Raw genomic sequence first — 24,388 nt, 5'->3', positions numbered from 1 at the left:
CATAGATTAGCAATGAATCACGCGATTAAATGCTTTTTATGAGTCTTATGTAGCTATTCAGCTATGTGCAGCGTCATCTATCGACACGACTTCTACATAGCTGGCTGGCTAACACAGCCCTGTTCGCTTTTATTGTTGTGGAGTGCCGTGATTTCTTTCCACCCTAAAACATGTATTATTATTATACTGTATAAGGAGGAAGCTTTACAAAGTTTACAGTATTTGTTAAAATGTCGGTTTTATGTGGACACGCCCACCAGTTCATTAAGTATGCCTGGTTTGCCTGGCGGGTGGTGATAGGTGGTGATCCACCTGAACTGAAGCCGCACCCACAGCTGTTGTTGTATGATACAGGGGGAGGGATTAGGGGAAGGGATGATATTGTGATGTCACTATCACAATGTTTTTATCATTGGCACGTTTTACTGTCAAGGTTTCAGCCTCCAGGAAGAAACCCTAAATACAACGGGAAGACACCATTGCACATAACAACCACACCACGGGGTCTAATTAAGTACTGTCACCTCATAAACACATGAAAAACTGGGAAAAGAAACACGGCACACCATCTTTAGGAGCTTCATAAATTACTCTGTGAGCTGTCCTAGATTCTGTATGATCACAGACAGGTTTCATTTCACAAAAAAGTCTCGACTTCAACAATAAAGAAATTAGCCAATGCACGCTGCAAGCTCTCCACAAATCACGTTGCGATGTGTTTCGAGCTTGTAGATCTGCTAATTTCGGCCAGAATAGGGACGCCCGTTTGCAAGTGGTTAATGGAACGTTTGCAGACAAGCGTTCAAGTGTCTGTAACACTCAAAAAATTGATTAATCTGCAAAACGTGTTCAGAGCTAGAGAAATAATATGCATGAAATAAGTGAATCTGGTGTGAACGCTATACAGTATAGATGGTAATTCTCATTCCCTGCATGGGAAAAGTAACACTGTATGAGAGGGGGGGGGGGGGGAAGCTTTGTGTATTGTGTGTTAACACAAACATTGAAGACAAAAGTGAGGACGCAAATTGTGTGCACTGTACAGGACAGTACAGTAAACAGTAAAGTTAAACTTATTTTTGTTTGACTTCCTTCAGACAATGCAGCAGCATAGATAACATAACATTCAACAACAACAAGAACACAGCAAGGACAGCAAACAAAGGGATAGAATAAAGAGTGCAAGAAAGAGCAAACAACGAGTAAAATAAATAGTAACATATGTGCATGTTTATATCCTGTAGTAGCAAAGTTAGGTATAGTTTTTGTGAACAGCTTTGCAGTAGGTGTTCCATTCCATCATGTTCCATTGATTTATACAACACAATTTAGTTTAAAATGGTGCAATTCGAGGCTATTTTACATATATACAACACATTTAGTTAGTGTGCAGTGTCCATCATCAATCAGGCTTGGTGTGGATATTTCCAAAATAGTCATTGGATTAAATATGTTGTGACTCGGTACAGAATGATGCTGAGAAAAACTAAACTAAAATGTTATACTGTACGTATGCCTCTCGCTCCCTCTCTATATGTATATCTATATATTATGTGGTCCTTTGGGTATAGTTGATAATCTGCCGCGCGGCGCCTGTGGTGTAATGTTTATGCCAACATGCATTAGAGAGAAAAGCACAGTGATGGTAGCATTAAATAACACCGGCCTGGGTTGTTGAAGTGCAGGGACTGCTGCAAGCAAGCAGAAGCACCCATTTACATTTCCGCCAAAAAGGAGCTCTGATCGAGCTACCTGCTGTGCTGCGCTTTGATCACAGTGGAGTAGAGCACTTTGATGGTTAGAATAAAATCTTGACCTTTTCTGAGTGAGTGTGACTGTGCATGTCTCTTCATATTTTACCTTCACCCCCTGACACTTTTTTGAATCATAATATATTGATGTTTTTTTCCATGCAAGAGAGGAAATCATCTCGTTTCTTATACTATTGCCCGATCCCAATTTAGGTTATTTCTCAAAAATAGCCGATCTATAACTTTACTGAACAATGGCTCCTGCCTCTGACAGAATCGGGCACTTATTATTATAGTCCGCTGCCGTTCGAGGTTGAGGTGAAGAGTATTAACAAGCTATAGCGCTTGTGACTAAATAATAACTACATTGGAACAAACATGTAAGAGTCGATCTACCGTTCTTTAATTTTCAGGCCCTTATTGGTACTGAAATGCATCAACTTGTAAAAAAGGATGAAGCCATCATGTCCATTATATCAGTGGTTCTCAACCAGTGGTCCGGGGACCACCTGTGGTCCTTGAGGGGGTTCCAGGTGGTCCCCCGCTAAATGATGGAGAGGTGGTAACCAAATGGACCATTATAGATCTTTAACTCCTGAGAGTGTAAAATGAAACCAGGTCCATTTGGTTTAATGTACACTCTCAAGAGTTAAATTATTGTTAAACATCTGCATTACTTAATTTACAAGAAGTCTACACAATTAGAGACTAGAAAATAATTGTTATTTTGATCACTGTGTGCCTGTTATTTCTCCTAATCGTACCAACATCAATACAGCATGGAATTGTGGACACACTCTTATCCAACGACAACACAATATTCTTTAGTTTTGGGTCAGCGATGCTAAATCTCACCAAACCCTAACCCCCCCCCCCTCTATCTGTCTCCTCTCCAGAACACAGATGACTTGTTGGTAGCGTCGGCCGAGTGTCCGAGCGACGACGAGGATCTGGAGGAGTGTGAGCCAGGAAATGGTGAGTCAGCTCAGGGGGTTCTGGGTGTCGACGTATTATACTCGGGTTCCACAAACTCAGCAGAAAATGCAAAAAACGTTCCTATACTGTATGTAGCAGGCTCTGTCTCTCTCTCTCTATAAACACTATCCCTGCTTTTAGGTGACACTGTGCGACCCCTGTGACCTCTCTCCATATGCAGCACCACCGATTGGTCAGACCCTTTCCATAAAGCACCACCGATTGGTCATACATACATGCGCCCGCCCCGCCCGGCTCGCTGTTTCAAAACGTTTCCGAAGCAAGTCCGATCCGGTCAAGTGTGTAGAAAAAAGACAAGAAGGAGCGCATCTTTTTTGGCCAGAGTAGGAATCTTCAACAAGGTGCTCTTTGGTACAACTGAGTGACCAAGTCACTCTCGTATAGGAAAGTAAAAAGCCTTTTATAAGGTGGCTAATGCGTTTGCAAAAGGTTAAAATGCACCTACGCGTTGCGGCTAACTGCCTTCATCAGTCACCCTGATGAAGGCAGTTAGCAGCAACGCGTAGGTGCATTTTAAGGCAATGTCTCATGGTCGAATAACGCTTGGACACCAAGGTACGGTGGAGGCCAACAATTTGTATAGCGCTTGTCACTGGTTTGTAGGTCGTATTTAAGCCGGGCAAACCATCTGAGCACTGCCAAGAACAGTAACAAATTCAATATTACGAATTGCAATATCCCCGTGATGGCGTGCCAAGAACTGTGCACTGAATGTCAGCATTCAGAACACAGTGGCAGACGTGAGGTCGAGAGCACTTTAGCTTCATCAGAGAAACGGCCAAAGGATATTATGAATTTATATGAAAACAAGGAAGGAAAAACAGCACATTTACAACATTGGCACAACAAAACAGTGCATGTTTTAATGAAGCTTAAAACATTGAAGAAATGCACCAAAGGCTACAAACCTTCATAAAATTATCCAAGTGTAATGTTAATTTAGTTTTCCCAAGTTTATTTTGGACTTTGGTTTGCCCTCATGTCTGTGTCTGGTATATAACTTAACTTAACTTTATTTGTTTATTTAGACAGGACAATGCATATTAATGGTCATTACATAAATGCAATGTAAATACGCCGGAGTTTAGCAAAAATGCAAATTCTCATCCTCAGTCCCCACATGAAAACATAAGACAAAACAAGCAAACAGTACCTTACATTAGGAAACAAATAATTAAAAACATACCGGTACATACACAAGGAAAGTACAAAGGTGATAAAGTGCATCTACAGCATATCATTTAGCATTTTTTGTTTATTTTTAAGGGAGATATGGATTTATAGCAAAGTAAGTAACCTGTGCATAAGGTGCAGTATTGCTAAGATATAGAGCTCGACCCCCCCCCCCCATACAATACAACCGTTTCCATTCAAAACGCTATTAGGAACGGGATTAGAGTCTTAAATGGAATATATGTCCTGGCTCGAGATTATAGGAATTGGTATGTTTTGTGCGAAGAAGGAACTGATTCTGAGCCCATGTTGTAATGCAATATCACAAAGTCCTCCTGTGGTTTTATCTCTGTATAGGTGCTATAGTAGCTGGTTGAAATAGAGGGCTCACTTCGCTTCTTATCAGAAGGAGAAATGAGACTTTCTTCTGCGGATGCTATGCCCATAGACTTAATCTTCTGCGGGAGGCCTCCCCCACACTCTCTCTCTCTCTCGCACGCACGAATGCACGCACGCGCGCACGCACACACACACACACACACACACACACACACACACACACACACACACACACACACACACACACACACACACACACACACACACACACAGACGTAGATAGACACGCCATGCACAGATACTCACCTTTCCAGACAGTCAGACACTTGTCTTCCTCGGTCTGTGGGCAGAAGGTTTTTTATTTCTGGCATACCCACCAACACACACACACACACACACACACACACACACACACACACACACACACACATATTGCAACCCCACTTGATATCAGCGCTGGCAGATGCTGAACCCAATCCACTGAAGCAGGCTATAGCCAGGTCGTCTCTAAGCCTCAGTGAGTGAGGGCTCGAGGAGAGCTTGAGATGAGGACACAGAGAGAGAAGACGCACATGTATGGCATCGACAAACACTCGCTCGCTCCCTCTCTCTCTCTCTCTCTCTCTCTCTCTCTCTCTCTCTGTCACTCCTGACTGAAGCACGGCCATTCTCCCGTTTTTTTGTCCGTCATTTTCCATTACGTGTCAGAGCTGCGGCTCAGTGTTATATTGACGAGAACCTCCCTGGGAAGCATGGGAGGAACATGAGGAATAGCCGGCGGGATTTCTCTTTCTATCAAATTGCCACCAGATATCACCGTGAATTAATATCGATCGATAACCCGCTGGCTATAGTTCATATAGGATTAGTATATGGAGCTAACATTCGGTAGCCCTGTAGTGACGTCGGTATTTTATTGGGTTACAACATGCTTCAGAAGCTGGTTATAGTCTGCTAAGTGGCAACGTGTTCAAGGGCTCTGTCTGTACAAAGAGAGCAAACTCGTTTTCTCAGCCGCGCCATTTTTATGCTAACTCCAAAAAGAAAAGTGTTGAATGATTTCTCTTGATGTTCTATACTCAATTATTCATCACAGGAACAGGTGGATAGATGCACCCATACCGTACACACGCACGCACACACGCGCGCCAAACCAAAGGCACACATTCACACAAAGCACAAATAATGTACACCTGCTGACAATTAAGCTGAAACTGCTTTATAAATTATTGAAATAAAACGTGAATAAAGAAAGAGAGAGTGAGACTTCAGAAACAGACAATATACCAGAGAGAGAGAGAGAGAGGTGGCTGCATTTGAAGACTATATCTCCAAGGACTGACCCTCGTTGAGATGTGCGTCACGTCCCTTTGCACTCAAAGCAGGAGCGAGAATAGGGAGGGAGGAGGAGAAAACTGGCTTGGCTTGAGAGGAGGTAGAGGAAGGGAGGTGGGGGTGGATAGAAAGAGCGTGAGTCAGAGTAGAGAGAGAGGCTAGTTTGGAAGGGACAGAGAGAGGGGGGGGGGGGGCATCGCTGCAGATGATCATATGAGTTATCTATCTCAGCTGCATGCCTTTCCCACTGGGCTAATTAATCTCTGACTTTGTTAGGGAGCCTTAATTACATCCACCCAGGCATGCGTTTGGTTGTGGTTCCTCCAGTGCTTTTAATGAGCTCTGGAGTCTGGGACACGGAAGAAGCACAGGAACGCAGCCTATAGAGAGACTGACTGACTGACTGACTGACTGACTGACTGACTGCCCACGGGGGGATGATGATGATGATGCACTGTATATAGCAGGAGCAGCGGAATGACAAACACAACACAATTTGTGTATACAGATAGATGCACAGATGCTCCGGCGCACATGAATATATTTGTTAACACAAGGAGACCTTGCACACCTATAAGTATGCGCGCACGCACACACATGCACACGCGCACACGTTTCTGTTAAATATATAGTTTTGCACGACCATGCTCTTGCTTGTTCAAGTTGTGTGTACACACACGCACGCACGCGTGCGCACAGAGCAATGTGTGTGCTATGCAAGCAACAGACGCTGCTCTCCTAGGCATAACAGCCCGATCCGCTTTCCCTCCCACACCACCACAGATAGTCTGCTTCACTTTTCTCTTTTAGTTCATCTCCATAATGTTACCTGCTCTCCCAAAGACTTGCTTGGATGTCACTGACAGCTAAACTCTTACTTCTGTGCACTGGAGGAAAGTGATAAAAAGAAAAGAAAGAAGATATCTCACAAAGCCAGCATTGTTTTATTACATTTAACACCATATTTGCGGTTCTGCCTACTGCGCTGCATGTACTATGTACTTCCAGCTGTACGCCACACAAGCTTTAATGAAGAAACTTACGGCAACACTAGTTTTATTGCTTATTATTTACAAGTATATAGAGACTAATTCAATATTCAAGATACAATAATTAATTACCATTTCAATGGAACATTGATTGCAATTTATCATGTTTTTGTTGCTCAGGGTAGAGACAAAACAATGCAATACGAATTCACCAGCATAACAAACAAATAAAACCAATCTAACAAAAACAACAATGCATTAATAATTGTCTTTTCAACACACACACACACACACACACACACCAGACCTTCGTTCCTGAAACGTCTGCGTATACTCCTCGTCCTCGCTTGACACTTCCAAGTGTGTGACGTTCGTGTTCCAAGAAGTTGCGATCAGATATCTCCGAATCTCTGAAAATGGCGCTTGGGAGTATAAGGGGAAAAGTCATTTTCTTCATTGCACGATTGATCATTCCCCGGGACCGTTGGCAGGCACTCACAGGTGAGAATAGTGCAGTGGAGACGAACACTTAATGGAGCCATTGTTCTCCTCGGTGCACCCCTGGCCCCCATCGCTGCATGTCTGTCAGACGGGACCCAAAAATATCACCTCGCTCCTCTGGTACTACTGACTGACTGTACAGGCAATGCATTAGAAACACCTGCTTGACAGACAGGGGTCGCCCAGGGATTCTCCCCCCCCCCCCCCCTCACCTCACTGTGAACTTGTAGATCTGCTATTTTCGACAAAATGTTTGCCTATAGTTTGATTCATCAATTATCACTTTCACCTTAATTCCGTCTCAATTTTGAGAATTTCTCAATTTTAAAGTATATATCTATAAATGCACCAAGTTGCGTGTGTATGTATGTCTTTAAGACAAATAACTCCATTTCCAACTTGCATCGGTCCAATTAAGTATAGGCCAGTGACCAACGGGAACCGCTCTAGTATACCAAAATACCGAAAATATGAAAGACAAAGTATATTACAGTATATACAATTTACAGCTATACTGTAAATAAACTTCAGTTTCTACCAAACCCCAACCTGACTTGATTTCTCCTATAATGCTATAGTGCAGGTGATAATAAACATCATATTTCAGTGCAAACGTAAGCCTGCAGCGCTGCTGTACACTGAAGTCGGGGAAAAAAAACAAACCAAGAAAACAAAACCAACAGATTACATTTTTCCAGCGTGACAGTTGAGCGAAGGAGCCGTCACTCTGAGATTGAATCCAAGCATAATATAGTGCATGAAAGGTGTGTAGTTGTTTCAATAAGAGTTAAAAGTTGTCAGGGGTGAGTTTAAATTCCATACACTGCAGCAAAAAGACAGAGCATTTCATTACACTCTCAGAATTGTACCATGTGCAAAAAACCAAGACTTTGACATAAACAAATGTATTTTTTTCTCTAAATGAGTTTCAGTAACAGCCATATGGCTTTGGTTCAGCAGGTCACAATAGCTGTCTCTTCTCTGCCTGCTGTCCCCCTATCACCCTACCCCCCCCCCCCCCCCCCCCTCTCTCTCACTCTCATAATGATCAGTCATTGGCTGTACTGTAACAGCAGTGCTATATCAGTTTTACTCTGTCTCGGCAAGATCAGAGCGCCGACAAGTTCTTCCATAATTCATCAGGCGAATACGTGTCATAGAGACAAAGTATGAATGTTCTTTTTGAGGACGAGAGGTGGAACCAATGTGCCGGTTGTGAAGTCCTGAGCCTCCGTTTGATCAAACCAACCCGTCACTAAACACATCACTCAGTCGGCTATTATGCACAGAGACCCAAAAGGTCTTCTCATACAGTATCAAAAGTAAGTGAGTAAGCCTTGCCGAGCCATGAGGCCCATAGGGCAGGAAGGCAGTCTATCTCCTGTTTCTGTAGCGTGAGGCAGCTTGATGTACAAGTACACCCCCTGGATATATCGGAGGGACTTTAATATCCCCCAATCCAACCCTTGATGCTGAGTGCCAAGCAAGGAGGCACTGGGTCCCACTGGGACCTCCCAGTCTCAGGCGGACACTCTAACCACAAGGCCACTGAGCTCCATATATCAAAAGGAGGTGAGGAAATAGCATCCAATGGAATGTATATAAGCTAATTTTATGACTAATTAATCGTATTTCCTCATCCAAGTTCCCTGCAGGTAGAATGTATAGGGATTACGTGTGGCTTTTGAGGCGGGAATAGCCACCTTGTGCATTCAGGACTTGATCCACAGCTGCAGGTGAGACATCATTGCATTGCCCTGTCCAGTTAGCCCAGTCTAACATCAGAGATCATTGCATTGCCCTGTCCAGTTAGCCCAGTCTAACATCAGAGATCATTGCATTGCCCTGTCCAGTTAGCCCAGTCTAACATCAGAGATCATTGCATTGCCCTGTCCAGTTAGCCCAGTCTAACATCAGAGATCATTGCATTGCCCTGTCCAGTTAGCCCAGTCTAACATCAGAGATCATTGCATTGCCCTGTCCAGTTAGCCCAGTCTAACATCAGACATCATTGCATTGCCCTGTCCAGTTAGCCCAGTCTAACATCAGAGATCATTGCATTGCCCTGTCCAGTTAGCCCAGTCTAACATCCGAGGGCTCTCACATGATATCGCAAATATCAAAAAGATGAAGCGCAACATAAAATAGGATAATCCAGGTTCTGATACCATGTGGACCATTCTGTAGCAAAAAGAGTGAAAATGTATAATTTACTGTATTTGATATGTGTTGGAGAAATATAATTAGGATTACTGCATAACATTATCATGGCACAATACATAGATTATGAGGAATCTCATTTTCTGGCCCTGCTGAAACACTCATCCCCCCCCCCCACCATCCCTCCCCTCTCTCCCGGGCCATCCCAGCAGCACTTCAAACTGTGAATAATTCCACACACATTCCACTACCAAAGCTATTTCCTATTTTTTGGGGCCGTGGACATGGTGATTTTATTCCTTTTCTTTTCATTCCTTTTTTTTCGTACCTGAATAGTGAGTGGGAGTAGAGGGAGAACAGTGAAGCTTGTCATTGAAAATTACTTTTATCATTTGAAAATAGGCTGGGTGGAAGAAATGCTATAAGAAAAGTGCTTGGAGGAGGTCAGTGCAAAAAAAGATATGGGAAGATGTCAAATTGATTCAGAGGAAAACCAAAAAGCATGTTCGCAGTTTAGTGTATAATTTGAGAGGCACAACGGTCTTCTTCGAAATCTCCAACGGATGCAGATCGGCTATGCCGATTGCCGACTGTCTTAATTCCAGCCTTCACCCACCACACACCCTAGGCCTAGACCAACAAGCTCACTGCGACACGTTTTGAGCTTGTAGATCTGCTATTCTTGCTACGACAGTACAGATGTGAGTGTGGAACTATAGTGGCCTTCTGGAGTGAGTGTGGGACTATAGTGGCCCTATGGAGTGAGTGTGGAACTATAGTGGCCCTCTGGAGTGAGTGTGGAACTATAGTGGCCCTCTGGAGTGAGTGTGGAACTATAGTGGCCCTCTGGAGTGAGTGTGGAACTATAGTGGCCCTCTGGAGTGAGTGTGGAACTATTGTGGCCCTCTAGAGTGATTGTGGAACTATAGTGGCCCACCTCTGGAGTGAGTGTGGAACTATCGTGGCCCTCTGGAGTGAGTGTGGAACTATAGTGGCCCTCTGGAGTGAGTGTGGAACTATTGTGGCCCTCTAGAGTGATTGTGGAACTATAGTGGCCCACCTCTGGAGTGAGTGTGGAACTATCGTGGCCCTCTGGAGTGAGTGTGGAACTATAGTGGCCCACCTCTGGAGTGAGTGTTGAACTATCGTGGCCCTCTCTCCATCGTCAAAGTTGCCCACCACTGGTGTGCAGTAGTTCATCATTCTAGCTGGTGGTGTCGAAGCTGAGACGAGGTGACCCTCACAGCGATCGCCCAGTGTGTTTATGAGTGGCGCGTCATCCGTCAGTGTCGCCATAAATCACGTCACCTCAGGCAGACGACACGGAACGCACAGACGCACATTTGGACAATTTATCACTGTATGTGACTCACTTTACTGTGAGTGAAGGTGGTGAGGACTGATTCTCTCATTTTACCCACAGACTTTACCGGTAATTGCTGCTACTTTGGAAACGGTTTACAAGTGAACAAGGAGATAGACAGTAGGGCTACATTATGCTCAGAGAGAGTACACACACCATTGTAATTGTGCTGAAGTTTAATCAACGCTGAATTATGGATCGCTCAAAACTCCCGCAAATAGCTTTTTGTTGCTCTAAATATTTCAAATGCATGTGGGTGAGAAAACGTGATCGGTTTGTCAGGAGATGAACTGCCTTCGCATTTGGTAAATGGGGAAGGGGATGCGTCACAGTGTACTGACGGTGGTAAATGGGGAAGGGGATGCGTCACAGTGTACTGACGGCATATACACGGCACATTTTACGTAAGCATGCATGTGAGCTTAAATAACAAGAATCATTGTCAAACAAGCACAACTTGGATTTTGTCTTTTTTATAATGTCAGTACGTCTACGTTAAGAACATGTTAAACTTATTTGTGAGTCTGGGAGCTCAATGTCAGGGATGAAGATTTGATTTAAAAGGAAGACACTCACACAAAAACCAATAAAAACTGTTTGCTTAATGTCATAGTTCATTCACCATGCCACAGCCATCAGGCTTTCATCAGTGACTGAGTAGCCATTATGACATCATGTGGCATATCGAACGAACAATTAAAAACAGATTTTTGTTTTATTTTAATGAATGGTTCAGGACAAAAACAAACCAGGTGGACAGAGCACAGAAGCATACCTATACAAAAAGATGAAATGCACGTGTGACGTTAAATATAACACGAACCATAAACCTACCTACGTTAATTGTTGGCGATGCCCTCGTGGATTGCTTACCATTTCAACAACGTGTCCAAAATGTAAAATCTAGCTTGACCTGAAATGCTGCTCCCATCCCATGCAATCAAAAACAGAATGGATTTTCTATAGCTGCTCTGACCCATGTTTTGTCGACTACAACTGACGAAAAATGTTCGTCGACTACCCTTTTTCACTGACGAAAACTAAATGGAAACTAAACTAAAACTAAGCTACCATGACTAAAACTGAGACTAAATATATTGACACTTTTGTCAACATTTTAGCCTAAAATGTTAGGAAGGGGCTAGTGGACAAGAGATCCAGTATACTACGACTAAGACTAAAATCAAAACGTGCCGTCAAAATCAACAGTGCTCTGACCCTCACCAAGTAGGCCCTATGAAACCAAACACTCAGTCAAAACCCACACGCTTTTCACAGCATCTCCCCCCTCTGACCAACCGCTGGGTGTTAGATTGAGCAGTCGCTGCTGCTGCATATGGAGGAAGAAACAGGATACAATCGCACAGGGGAAGAAGACAGAGCCAATCACACGTGTTGCTACGGTTAGATTCCGTTTGGCTGCAGTAGAGTATGTGGTCGAACAGAGGAAATGAAAAGATGGTGCCGCTAGATAGCCGTGTTGCGCCGTGACTTCCTCTGTGTGTGTGTGTGAGGGTTGTGTTTCATTATTTCTCTGACAACAGCCAGACCGACTCCAGGTCTGACGCCGTTACATTAACCCCGAGGATGTGCACGACAGTTAATCGAACTAATTGATTTAATCTGTCATAAAAACAAGAATGAATTAAATATAATAAAAGGCTATTTTCCGTATTTTGGTGATATGAATAAATGAAAACAAAACAACCCTTCTCGGTTTAATAATTGTAAAAGTAATTGATAGCACAATCATTAAGAAGGTCATTGATAGTTGCAGCCCTATAGCCCCCTATGCAGGCTTTGTAGGAATAAGACTTGTGATTTAATGTATACATTTAGACAAGAACAATTATCATTTTATTATTTAGTAAGCCTTGCCGAGCCAGCTAGGGGCATATCTGTAGAATGAGGCAGCGTCATGATGTACAAGTACACCCCTGGACATGATGCTACTATGTCGCAGGGCTAGTACACAGTATATATATCCATGCGTGAACAACACATTAACTTAGGTTTTGATCATATAACCTTTTTGTGTTTTGTTGTAAATTAATTAACGCCCCAATTGATCTCACTACAGCGTGACACAAAAGACCCACACGCTCGAGCTTGTAGATCTGCTACTTTTGCTACTGTACTTCCTGAAAAGTAACAGCTGTGTACATTCCTGTATGCCAGTGGTTCTCAAACCTTTTCATGTCAAGGACCCCCAAAATGATAGTCATTCAGCCTGCGGACCCCCCATTTTGAAAAGATATACCAGGGACCCCCATACGAGAAGGTTTTCTTTACGGCTCTAGCAGTGATTTTCAACCATTTTAATTTCAAGGACCTCCGGTTTGACATGCATTAGGATAAGGTCCCCTAATTAATGGAATGTATCTCTGGGACCCCAAGTTATTTTGTAAAATCTAAGTAAATTTTACTCTGAGAGTGTACAAATGGAACCAAATGGACCCATTTGGTTCCATTTGTACACTCTCAGAGTTACTGACCCATAAGAGAGTCCATTTGGTTCCTCAATATCATTTAGCTTGGGAGTGGGGACCCCCTGGAACTCCCTCAAGGACCCTTAAGGGTCCCTGGACCCCACTTTGGGAACCACTGCTTTAGCGGCTAAAGGATATGGATAAAGGAATGGCTGTTGTGTAATGACTATAAAGTTTAGCCATTACACAACAGAAATTCCTTTGTGCCATGTTTCGCGGTATTGAATTGGCATTGCAGACGATGTTTACTCCAGAGAGTGACACTGTCAAAGTGGACAGAATATTGCAGATAAAGTGGCCTGACGGCACTGTCTGCAACTTAATGTGAAATATCTACGTGCGGATTTCCAGACATATTTTTGGCTAATATTCAGTAAAGTGGTCTGTCTGACAGTAGAAAGAAGGCGTTCCGGATGTTGGGTGCGCACGTTAAGTGGGGCACGGCGAGCGGAATGTTAGCTAGACGGCAAGGCAGAACAGCAGGTATACAGCTTGAAATTGCATTGGCACCATCTCTGTCACACAGACAGATGGTGTGGTAAAGATAGCAGCAAACCCTGTCTCCTCTACCACCCTCAGTCACACATATTGTATCTCGGAGGGAGCTAAGGGACGCTTAAAACTTGTATAATATTCCGTCGCTGCCCATGTATGCACCCTCTCCAACTTTTGACAAGTCATTCCATAATAATAAACCCAGGGATTCTCATGATTTCCCCCGACTTCCAAAACTCGGGATTCTTTCAGCCGCAATGATTCTGATTCCTCAAAAAATAATGTCGCCGCACTCTTCGTACGTCATGCTCTCGAGTCGGGTGAAACACAGCACTCACACACACAGAGAGATAAGGAAGAATTAAACGGGGACGGCCAACGTGTATATTGCCATGGAAACAGGACAGTTCCTGTGGCGGTCGTTGAAATTAGAAGTTAGGGAACAGATTGGATAGCAGGTAGAACTATAACTAACCATTCTTTGTCCCCCTCCACAGCTCTAGTATAGGCTTAATGTTTCACTCAATTTCAATGTGTATTGTTTTTTATGCTATTAACATCTCTTACAGGCTTTATCAATGCAATGCATCTCCTTGTGTATAACAAAGCCCTTATATTATTGGAAATGTGAATGGTTCTGGGGCTTGAGTGCTGCATTTATCCCCACGGGGGGAACCCTCACAACCACCGCCCCCAAAAAAACTCTGATCCTCTTTATACCTCATCGTATTATACTATATTATACCCCGGATTTCTTCATCTAATCCCTCTCCCCTCTGAGACACTCTGATTTACCTCATCAAATGAACAAAGAGCCAGAGTCATGATTTTATGCTGATGCTATTGGCATTTCTTTAGCCATGTAAATGCTGTTATACCTTTCCTTTTTTTCCCTCCCAAGAAGATTCCCTCCCCACCCCCTCCCACTATCCTGTTTCGAATTGTATCTTTGATTGTTAAAAAAGGGTCCCTGGCTGATAAGACAAATATGCCTTAAAACATTATACTTGCCCTCTACAACTAAAATAACACAATAAAAACAGATAGAGAATGTTTATGGTCTAGCCCTATGGAATGTATGGAATGCTAATGCATAACTTAATACTTCCTACGGTTAATATGAGCGTCAAAACAATATTTGAAATAGATTTTATTACCATGTGCATTCCATACATTCGATAGGGCTGGAGCACACATGGACATAATTACATCATCAACTTAAAATATGTGTTTTTATTTTTACATTTTAGTTATAGAGGGCAAGTATGATGTTTTGAGGCATATTTGTCTTATTAGCCAGAGATGCTTTTAACGTTAACACAACTCCGGGTGTCATTTATAAGAAAAGGAAATTGTTATTTTTTTGAAGTGAAATGCATATAGCCTGTCTGTCACTGATATACTGTGTTATGTATACTGTTAACATTTTCCCCATTTTGTTTAACACTTAACTTGAATTGGGCTTCCAACCCCGATGGAATGATCACCACTGAATCCATTCGAAATGTAAATTACACTTATTACACCCCGATAATATTTACTTAACATGGAATGCAAATGAGTTCACGTAAGCACTTCCTCTTAAATACAGAACACATCTTGTGTTTAATTAACAATGCCTTGTGGGAGGGAGAAGGGCATTAGAGGCTAGTCTGAGTGAGATAGAGAGAGAGAGAGAGAGAGACAGCATTAAGTGTTGAGCGTTTCAGCCTCTCTCTCATTCCGCTCTAGTCTTTTGCACACGGAGTGTGGGGTAGTAAATTAGGCCCATCAGTTTACCCTCAGTTTGGTCTTAAGATTTTGCATACAGATTAAGCTAATTAGAAATGAGCATGGCCAAAGGGGGAAATAGGATTGAGCCCATATTCTTCACGAGAAACTGGAGAGTAAAAAAAAAAATAGGGGGAAAAAAATGAATTATTCAAGGATTTTTTTTTATTATGATTACTTTTCTCCATACAAAAATACATAAATAATACAAATTTAGAAAAAATAATAACACAGAGAAGATAGGAGAAAAGGAAGAGGGGAGGGGGGGTTGGGTGTGGAGTTGTTTATCACATTCCGAGAACAATCTTACACAGCTTTCTTTTTGTAATTTTTTTTTCATGCAAAAATCATGCGGCCAATTTGTTGATGTAAGTGACCCTGAACCTCGTGGTTTGCTATCTTATTTAAACCAATCAGAGCAGAACAAACATCTTGAGCGCTAGTGTTGATCAGCATTATAGGTAAGAATAGGAGAAGTGAGGGCTATATTATATAGGCTGTTGTTATACTTTGGATTTTTAGCTGTTCAATGTAATAATATGTAGCCTCTGTTTATCTTGTTGTGAATAGAATCCCATATAGTACTAGTAGTAGTAGTAGTAGTTGTAGTATGCAGTCAGACTAGTGTATAGTATAAAGAGACAGGCCAGAACAGTATGGAATGACAGGCATATATAGGACAGCATATGTTAACTTCTACCATCTTTACACATGTTATGAATGGTCAGACAAGCGTTAGTCAGTATGTTAACTATAACTAGAAAGAGACTAACTAAAAAAAAACATTAACTAACTTTTTAGAACTAACCTGCAGTTTTTAGTGCTGTTTCTAACACTGTTTTCATTTGAACTGTTTTTATTTTAGCTTTTTTGGTTTCTGGTGGGATCTCTCCTTCCATGGCTTCTCTAACGCTCTCCCTTTCTTCCCCGTTGTCTCTTTCTTGTCCTTATAGGAGGTGAATTAGTGTTGCCCATAATAACGGTGGACTCCCTAGACCCCCCGTCCATTGCCACGCGCTACCCGGTAATCCCCTCGCCCCCCACCACCTACCGCCCCTTCCTCACCCTCCTCGAGACCACCAAAGAGTCCCTCCTGCCCCCGCTGCCCAACAATGCCCCGCCCCGCCGCCCCCCGTGCCCCCTGGACCAGGAGGACTGCGGCGGCGACGAGGTGTCCCCCATCGAGGTGTCGGCGTACGGCTCGGGCGAGATGACCGAGTCGGACGACGAGGACTATTACAAAAACTCGCCGCTGGTCACCGACAGGACTGTCCTCCCCCCTCCTCCTCACCCCCCGGCCGGCGGCGACCCCCACGACACACGCCACTCCTCTCGCCACTCCCCCGGGGGCTCCTCCCACCGCCCGCCCCTCGCCGGTGCCGCCACCCCCACGGCCGACCCCGCCCACCCCGGCGCTCCACGCCTCAAGCCCGGCGCGCCTGCGCCCGGCGGCAACAACAACATCCCCGCCGGGAAATTGAACACCCGTGACCAGGTGCTGCTGCCTCCGCCAGCCCACCCCTCCTCGTCCGACCCGGGGCACCGCCGTGGGGCGGGCGCAGCGGGCGCTGCAGGCGTGACCTCCTACCCCCCTAACTTCCCCCATGTGCCCTTGACCCCAGACCCCACGTCCCCGGAGAGAGGCCTGCCCGGCGCCGTGGAGGTGCAGCAGTCCAGCAGCACCACGGGCATGGTGGTGGGCATCGTGGCCGCGGCCGCCCTCTGCATCCTCATCCTGCTCTACGCCATGTACAAGTACCGCAACCGCGACGAGGGCTCCTACCAGGTGGACCAGAGCCGCAACTACATCAGCAACTCGGCCACGCAGAGCAACGGCGCCCTGGTCAAGGAGAAGCAGCCCGCCGCCAACGCCAAGACGGTGACCAAGAACAAGAAGAACAAGGACAAGGAGTACTACGTCTGAGGAAGTGGGGGGGGGGGTGGTAGTCCGTGGGGCAGGAGGCACACTTAGAGGAGAGAAGGGGAGAGAGAGAGAGAGAGAGAGACATGGCAGTATAAGTTGATGCGTAATACATTTATATATTTCAGTGGCAGTGTCTGTCTGACTCATGATTCATTACAAAACATCGTTTCGCCACTCCCTGTTGCGTATAGTATAACTTAACCGTGTATAGTATACATTGGTATGCTATTACTCTAACGTAAGTATAAATCACTCTTCATGCGTCATATTTCCGTTCCTCGATGTCTCGGCCAAACGTATATAGTTTCTATCGATTTCACTCACTATGCGACGTGCATGTTTTCGGCAGGACCGGTCAAAGGGAAGAAGGCCGTTATTATAACACCCGTTACACCCAATTTCGAACACATACAGTAATCGTGCCAACAACAAGCTGATAACGCGTTGAAGCAGTATAGTTTTTTCTGGGGTAAGCGTATACCGACTGGTGACTAAAATATCTTGAGCTACTGTAAAGAGCCGCCATCAGTATTCGAGGGTCTGTCTGTACGCTCGCTGGCATCCCCGAGGCTAGTTAGCGTGAGCTGCCAAGTCGAGAGCACAGGTGCTCAATTATTAGTGACTCAGCGCTGCTCTGTGAAACCAGTATATTGCCAGCTTTACAGAGACACTGTGTTCCAAAACATCTGTCTGTCTCCATCAGTCACCTCTTTCAAAGTATTCAACGTCTCTGTCTCCCTCGTCGTCGTAACTCTCCCTCTCTCTCCCTTCCGCTCGTTCACGTGTGTTCTATTTTCTCTCCCCGTCCGTCCGTCCAACGAACCGTGCTCGGCAGCCGACGCAAACGTAAACTCTGCTGTGTTTCAAGCATGTAGTATTCATTAATGAAAAAGAGATAAAAAAAATAATGAAATAAACTGTTTTTACTTTCCGTGGGAGTTTTGAAGAAAAGAGAAAAAAAAGTGGAAAAAAATCAATACCTATGACGATGATGATCGATTGATTGATTGATGATGATAACGTAGCAATCATGTGCGATACCGCCACTCTACTCTCGACCAACCCAACGGATGCTGTCTCCTAACGTTTATAGCTGCCAAACCATCTCGAGGTCAAAACTAAGCCCCCTTCTTGGTCGTCCTTTGTTCCAGCAGATTATGTGTCATGTGTTTCTGAGGCTCCCGGCAGCCTCGACCTAGCAGAGGGGCCTGCAGAGAAAAAACTGTCCGTAACAGTTACTACTAATCACAGAGAAACAAGCAGAAAAAACCTCCAGCAAACAAAATGAACTGTGCTCTATATAAATATAAATATATGTATAGACGTTTCAGAAAACCTGTGGAGCTGATTGTGCTGCGCGAATGATAGAAAGAAAAAAAAGCGCGAACGTGCGTGCAGTGCCGATGGACATAAGGATTTCTTGATGAGAGATCGGTTTCACACACACACACACACACACACACACACACACACACACACACACACAACAACAACTCACACAAAAACACATGCACACACATCACACACATACACCCCGATGGACAGTACGGCTGATGCAATGCTGCAAGACTCGGTCATTATCGTTGGTGTAGGTGAAGAAACATTCAGAGACGGAGATGTTTTTTTTTGTTTTTTTTGTTTGCTGTTCCTTTCTTGTTATTTTATTATAATAATTTTCTCCTGAGAAATGAGAGACATTTTATGGAAAATTCTGAGTTGATTTTTGCTGGAGTTCCACTGTGGAGAGAAAGCTACTGTACCTTGCATCTGGAAAATGCAACTGTGTCTTTCGTTTCCCTCCCGTCGTGCGAGCCCAATAACTGGACTGATGATCGCAGCCAATGGGCCGACGAAGCCAGACATTGTTTAAGGCGAACACCCCGCGGGTTCCCTTGAAGATGTACAACAGAACTCTAGTATTCCAATTTTCTCAACTCTATTAAAAAAAAAAAAAGAAAAAGAAACTGTACCATGAAAAGAAAAGAAAAATCTTGAGGAAAAAAAAAAAGTTTGTGAAATGTCTAAATATTTGACTCACCCCATTACTATTAAAGAGAAATGTCTTTTCCCTATATCATTACTATTTGGAGAAAAACAAAAAGAAAAACATGACTATGGAAATTGATTCTGGGAAATCTGAAATTTATATGTCTTTTCTTTTTTTTTTTAGGTAATTGAGCAAAAATGTGAATTGGGTTACAACACAAAATCATGCTTCCCCCCTCCACCTTCGTCAGAAAAAAAACGTTTTCTCGTTTTTTTGTCATCCTCATGTAGTCCTTGACACCTCGTTCCACATTCATTCACCTCTTTTTTCTTAGTATGGCAGAACCATGTGTCCATGTGATCCCGCGGGGACCAAGCAGGGTCTATTTGTTCCGTACCATATCCCCCATTTTATATTTGTTATCGTTTTATATCCTACTTCTGTCTATACTCGCTAGAGACAAAAATGGCCGCCATGGTCTGTGAATTCGTTGGCAGGCTCCATTATTTGTTCACCTCGATCCTCCCCCCGCTGCAGAGTTTGTTTTCTGGTTTCGGTTCTCTCTCTCCATTTTTCCAGGCATACTCCTCCCACCACCCAGTAACTTCCTGTTCTTTCTAAATGTTATTGTAAAGTGTTCCAGTGAGATGACTCTAAATATGTGTACATTAACAGAGGGGAATACACTTGGTTATATACTTCTTACTCCCTGTGTCTTGTGGTCTGTCCTCTTTTTAATCTGCTCATTACAATAACCAAGAAAGATCTTTCAGGATGCGTTTTAAGAATGCTTATCCCATTTTGACCTGGGAACGATTCTACAATGTCTTCTAAATCCTGACAGTTTTCTGAAAAACCCAATATGTCGGTCGTTCTCAAACTATTTCATGTCAAGGACCCCCAAGATTATATGTAATTGGCTGCCGACCTCCATCTGAAAATGTTGTTCCAGGGACCACCCAGAAGAAAAGATTTGAGTTAAAAACGTTGGCTCTGAAAGAATGTATATTCAAAGATTTGCACTACATTATTTTTCAAAAATAGCAGACCTAGAAGCTCTGAGCTTGTAGATCTGCTATTTTTCAATAGCTAAAGTATGACATAAAACACCAAAAGGCGTTCTGGCCAAAAATGGGTTAAGCAGAAATTTGTGGTCTTGTCACCCAATAATCTGCTCTAGCAACGGCGTGCTGAGTCAGCTGATCGAAGCAGACTTGTTTTTCTACATTTTTATCCCACGATTTTGTAACTCAGTTTTTTCCATGCAGTGTCAATTACCTATTCTAATGTAATCCTTACACTCCCTCTGCCAAGCTGGGGAGAGCAACAGACTGACCTCATACTTCCCTCACTGCATGAGGCATCTTTTCACCTAAAAGGGCCGTTTCACTGGTAGCACGTATAGCGAATGGAAGGAACACATTATTCCAACCAGTTCCTTTTTCCCTCCATCAGGTGCTCCGGCTGGCCAGGGGGAGGCAGTATAGAGGCCGAGATTATTGCATGTTTTTTGTGAGTATCTATACGCTATAGGCGCCGTTCACACCTGAGAGACAGCTGTCTCCTCGGTGTCTCCTGTCTCCTCTGTGTGTCGCACGGCTTGCCATGCATTTCCAATGGGAGTCACGTGGTTTGACGAGACTCCCATTAGAGAACAAGGTTGTCTCGTCAAACCACATGACTCCCATTGAAAAGGCATTGCGAGCCGCGCGACACCGAGGAGATATCCGTCTCCTTTGTGTGACCGGCGCCTTAGGAGACACAGGGAGAACATGCAAACTCCACAGAAAGGCCCTTTCGTCAACCCCACCTATAGGGTATGCACATGCATAAAGTGAATGGCAAATCGAGTGGCAAATTGAGTGGCAAAGTGAGTGGAAAAGTGAGTTTAACATAGTTTAACCTCATTTAATACAATCGAATAGGACTTTTCTGTGTGGATGTATGGGCTGTCAAGGCCAGAAAGTAGTTTTTTGCCACTCAGTAGGTGTTCCTGCATAACTTCCAGGTATGATGATGATGTCCCACGCATACGGTATATGGGCACTGATGACGCGGAGGAGAGAACACACCCGAAGCAGCCTTTGCGACGCTCGGCACGGCAACCTGCTGGCTCTGCTGTGCCTCTCACGGCGCCAGTCCACTTTACGTCTTGGGTTTGAGAACTGGACTTCCTTCCGGATTCCTGGAGTGTGGACGGCACCGCTTGACGGTGGATTTGGCTCTGTGGCTGCATTGGTGCATATCAACCTCAAGCCATGGTACTAATATTCCATACCTTCAATGAATAAGGGCCCACCCTTCTCCCATTGTTTATATTGTGTTTAGGATCCAAGATGGCCGCAGCACCAGGAGGGGGTGGGGCGGAGGTTAGCGGGTGGGATCGACATAGCCTATGCCCTTACTGGGCTGCATTCACACATTCAAGACACCTGTCTGGCGTTTGTCTTGTGTCTGTGTTTAATGGCCGATCCAATGCATTTCCAATGGGAGCCCATATGGTTTGACCAAACATTTTGTTTGATGGGGAGAGGGGGGGGGCAGAACACATCCATCAAAGCTGTGTTCAGACACAAGTCAAGTATCAGACACAAGGCAAGTGTCTTGAATGCAGCCCAGCCCAGGCCCTTATTGTATTGCTGCTGCTCTTAGTAAGGAGCGATGTGTTACATTGTAACTTGGAGAGCTTTTTGTCATGTTCATTCACACCGATATAGAAAATATCTGTGACCTCACAAACAGCAGGAAAATCTGAGCACTTGTTTGGGCCAGAAAACCCCAGACCACAGAAAATCTACTGAATGCTCAAAGTTCAGGTTTTTTGGGTGCAATTGAGCTCAGAAAACCTAAAAGAAATAAGAAAAAATTCAAAAACCTTTTTTTTTACAATATCACAATCCATTTAAGGCAACGCAGAGAACAACACGTGTTTTTCGGCGTTGAGATGATGAATGCTTAAAGGACCACTTCAACACTTTTCAACCTACCTTCATATAATCGGTCCTCACTAATGTTCATGATAAAATGCCACAATGTTATTCCTCTGTCTGTGTCTCATTGGAGGGCTGTGGACAGTTCAGAAACCCGTCCACCAGTGACCTCATCGATGAGGAATTATCTGCCCACAGCCCTCCTCTGAGAAACAGACCGAAATGGTGGTATTTTATCATGAACATTAGTGAGGACCAATTATATGAAGATAGGAAAAGTGGTGAAGTGGTCCTTTAATGTCAAAACACATAATTATGGTACCTTCTCAGACTATTAGGACCCCTTCAGAGCCTTAGATATATGGCTCTGAACCCCTTGAGAGGCGAAGCAGAGACCTCGACTACATATTGTATAGCTTTTCTTTTCATTCCATGTCTGTTTTTTTAAGTCTTGATGAGAGAGAGAGAGAGAGAGAGAGAGAGAGAGAGAGACCGACCTTTTTCTGCCATCTAGTGTTCACCAGCAGACACTGCATGTGTCTGAAGATTATTATGGATGCAGCAGTTCTTGACAAACATTTTCATACAATCGTCTGTCTGTCTGTCTGTCTGTCTGTCTGTCTGTCTGTCGACGGTCTTTCCAATGACGTGGGTCAACAGACTCGGATGCAGTAGGCGGGGCTTGTGATTTAAAATAGGGCTTCACGCGGTGCATATAGTGTGGTGCTCAATTTCATGGCAGCAACAAGACTGCTAGCATAGTAGTTACAATGGACAGAAAGGAGGTATACTCCCGACCAGTGGGAGGCAGCAATGTGCCGGAAGGCATCTAGTCTGCCGGAAACTACAAGAAGAAGAAGAAGAAGAAGAAGCAGCATATAGTGTGTTTGGGGCGTACCTGCTGAAAGGTTGTTTGAGAACCGCATGTTTTTTTATCCACCACTAACGCTGTTATTGTTTAAACACTAGTGTTGTTAGAAGGACTGTTTATTGTGACACTAAATCGACAACAATATGATGAATGTTGGTACTTTTGAGAAGCAAACTAAACTAAACAAACTACCGGTAGGTGGAAAGTAAATCATTACATTTACTGAAGTACCGTGGAAAATATATTGTACTTTTATACTATTTGGAAACTTTTAATTAGTAGTTACTTTGTAGATTCGGATTATTATATAAAAACATAGCCTGGCTACATTGCAATTTACCATTGGGCTACAACCACATTTTGGCCATTTGAAAGTAGCTGATCTACAAGCTCACAATGCATTGTGATGCAAAGCATTGTGAGCTTGTAGATGATCTGCTATTTTCAGATTTTTGTTTAATAAACATTTGAAATGGGACATTCTGCATGAGTACTTTTGGTCATTTTAAGTACATTTTGATGCCAATACCCTTTTACTTTAGTACGGTAACAGAAGTTGTAACTGTGGCTCGGAGTCAGACACATTCATAAGATTAAGCCAAACTAAATGTCTATCTCTGCTCGATGGAAAACTCAAATCTACAAACTTCTCAGAATTAAAAAGTAGCAGATCTACAAGCTCAAACTGTTTTGTGCTTTGATTAGAGTCTGGAGGTCACGTATTCAAACTAAATGAATCCACAGCACTATATAGTCATTTGTATTGACCCATTTCTACTATCCAGAGCAACTTGATTTCAACTTTAAAGGGCCACTTCACTAATTTTGCAACCAGATCTTATTTGATTGTTTGGGAGACAAACATTTTCCTGGGGGTTTTATGTGTTTATTAGGTATTTTAGTATTTCAAAGTGTCCATGGGCTCCATGATATCATGGATACCGGGCTCACTTCGTTCCTGGACTACAATTCCACATATGCTTTGCTCCACTGCTCCTCGTGGATGGGTCGGAGGGCTGTCTTACTGAGACAACATATAGTCCAGGAAGTAAGTGAGCCCAGTGTCCATGACATCATAGAGTCCATGGACAGTTTAGACACTTTGATATATAAATATCAAATAAATATCTGAAAACGCATTACCCACACAAAAACCCCAGGAAAGTGTTTCTTGTCTCCCAAACAACACTAAAATAAGAATTTCCTAAAGATGTATTTTCTACAATGTATAAAATCTGGATAAAGAGTAATGTTGGCGTATGTTTGCGTCTTACAGGTTGATCATGTGACCTTGGTGTCATGCGGTGACCTTGGA

The 24,388-nt window shown here is 43.6% G+C and overlaps 1 protein-coding gene across 1 annotated transcript in view; it reads left to right on the top strand.

Annotated features, from left to right (window-relative positions):
* The window catches only part of nrxn2b (neurexin 2b), a gene marked incomplete at its 3' end in the record, with an annotated part of 769,013 nt that extends 751,728 nt beyond the window's left edge, over positions 1 to 17,285 (top strand). Inside the window, exons 21-22 of the mRNA XM_080791852.1 lie at positions 2,648 to 2,726; positions 16,315 to 17,285. Coding sequence (XP_080647978.1) covers positions 2,648 to 2,726; positions 16,315 to 17,285 — 1,050 coding nt within the window. The remainder of the gene's footprint in view (positions 1 to 2,647; positions 2,727 to 16,314) is intronic.
* Positions 17,286 to 24,388: the final 7,103 nt, after the last annotated feature.

This window comes from Protomyctophum bolini (assembly GCF_963924005.1).
Source record: "Protomyctophum bolini genome assembly, chromosome: 20".
In the NCBI taxonomy this organism is placed as follows: Eukaryota; Metazoa; Chordata; class Actinopteri; order Myctophiformes; family Myctophidae; genus Protomyctophum; species Protomyctophum bolini.
This window is presented reverse-complemented; position numbering and strand designations above follow the sequence as displayed.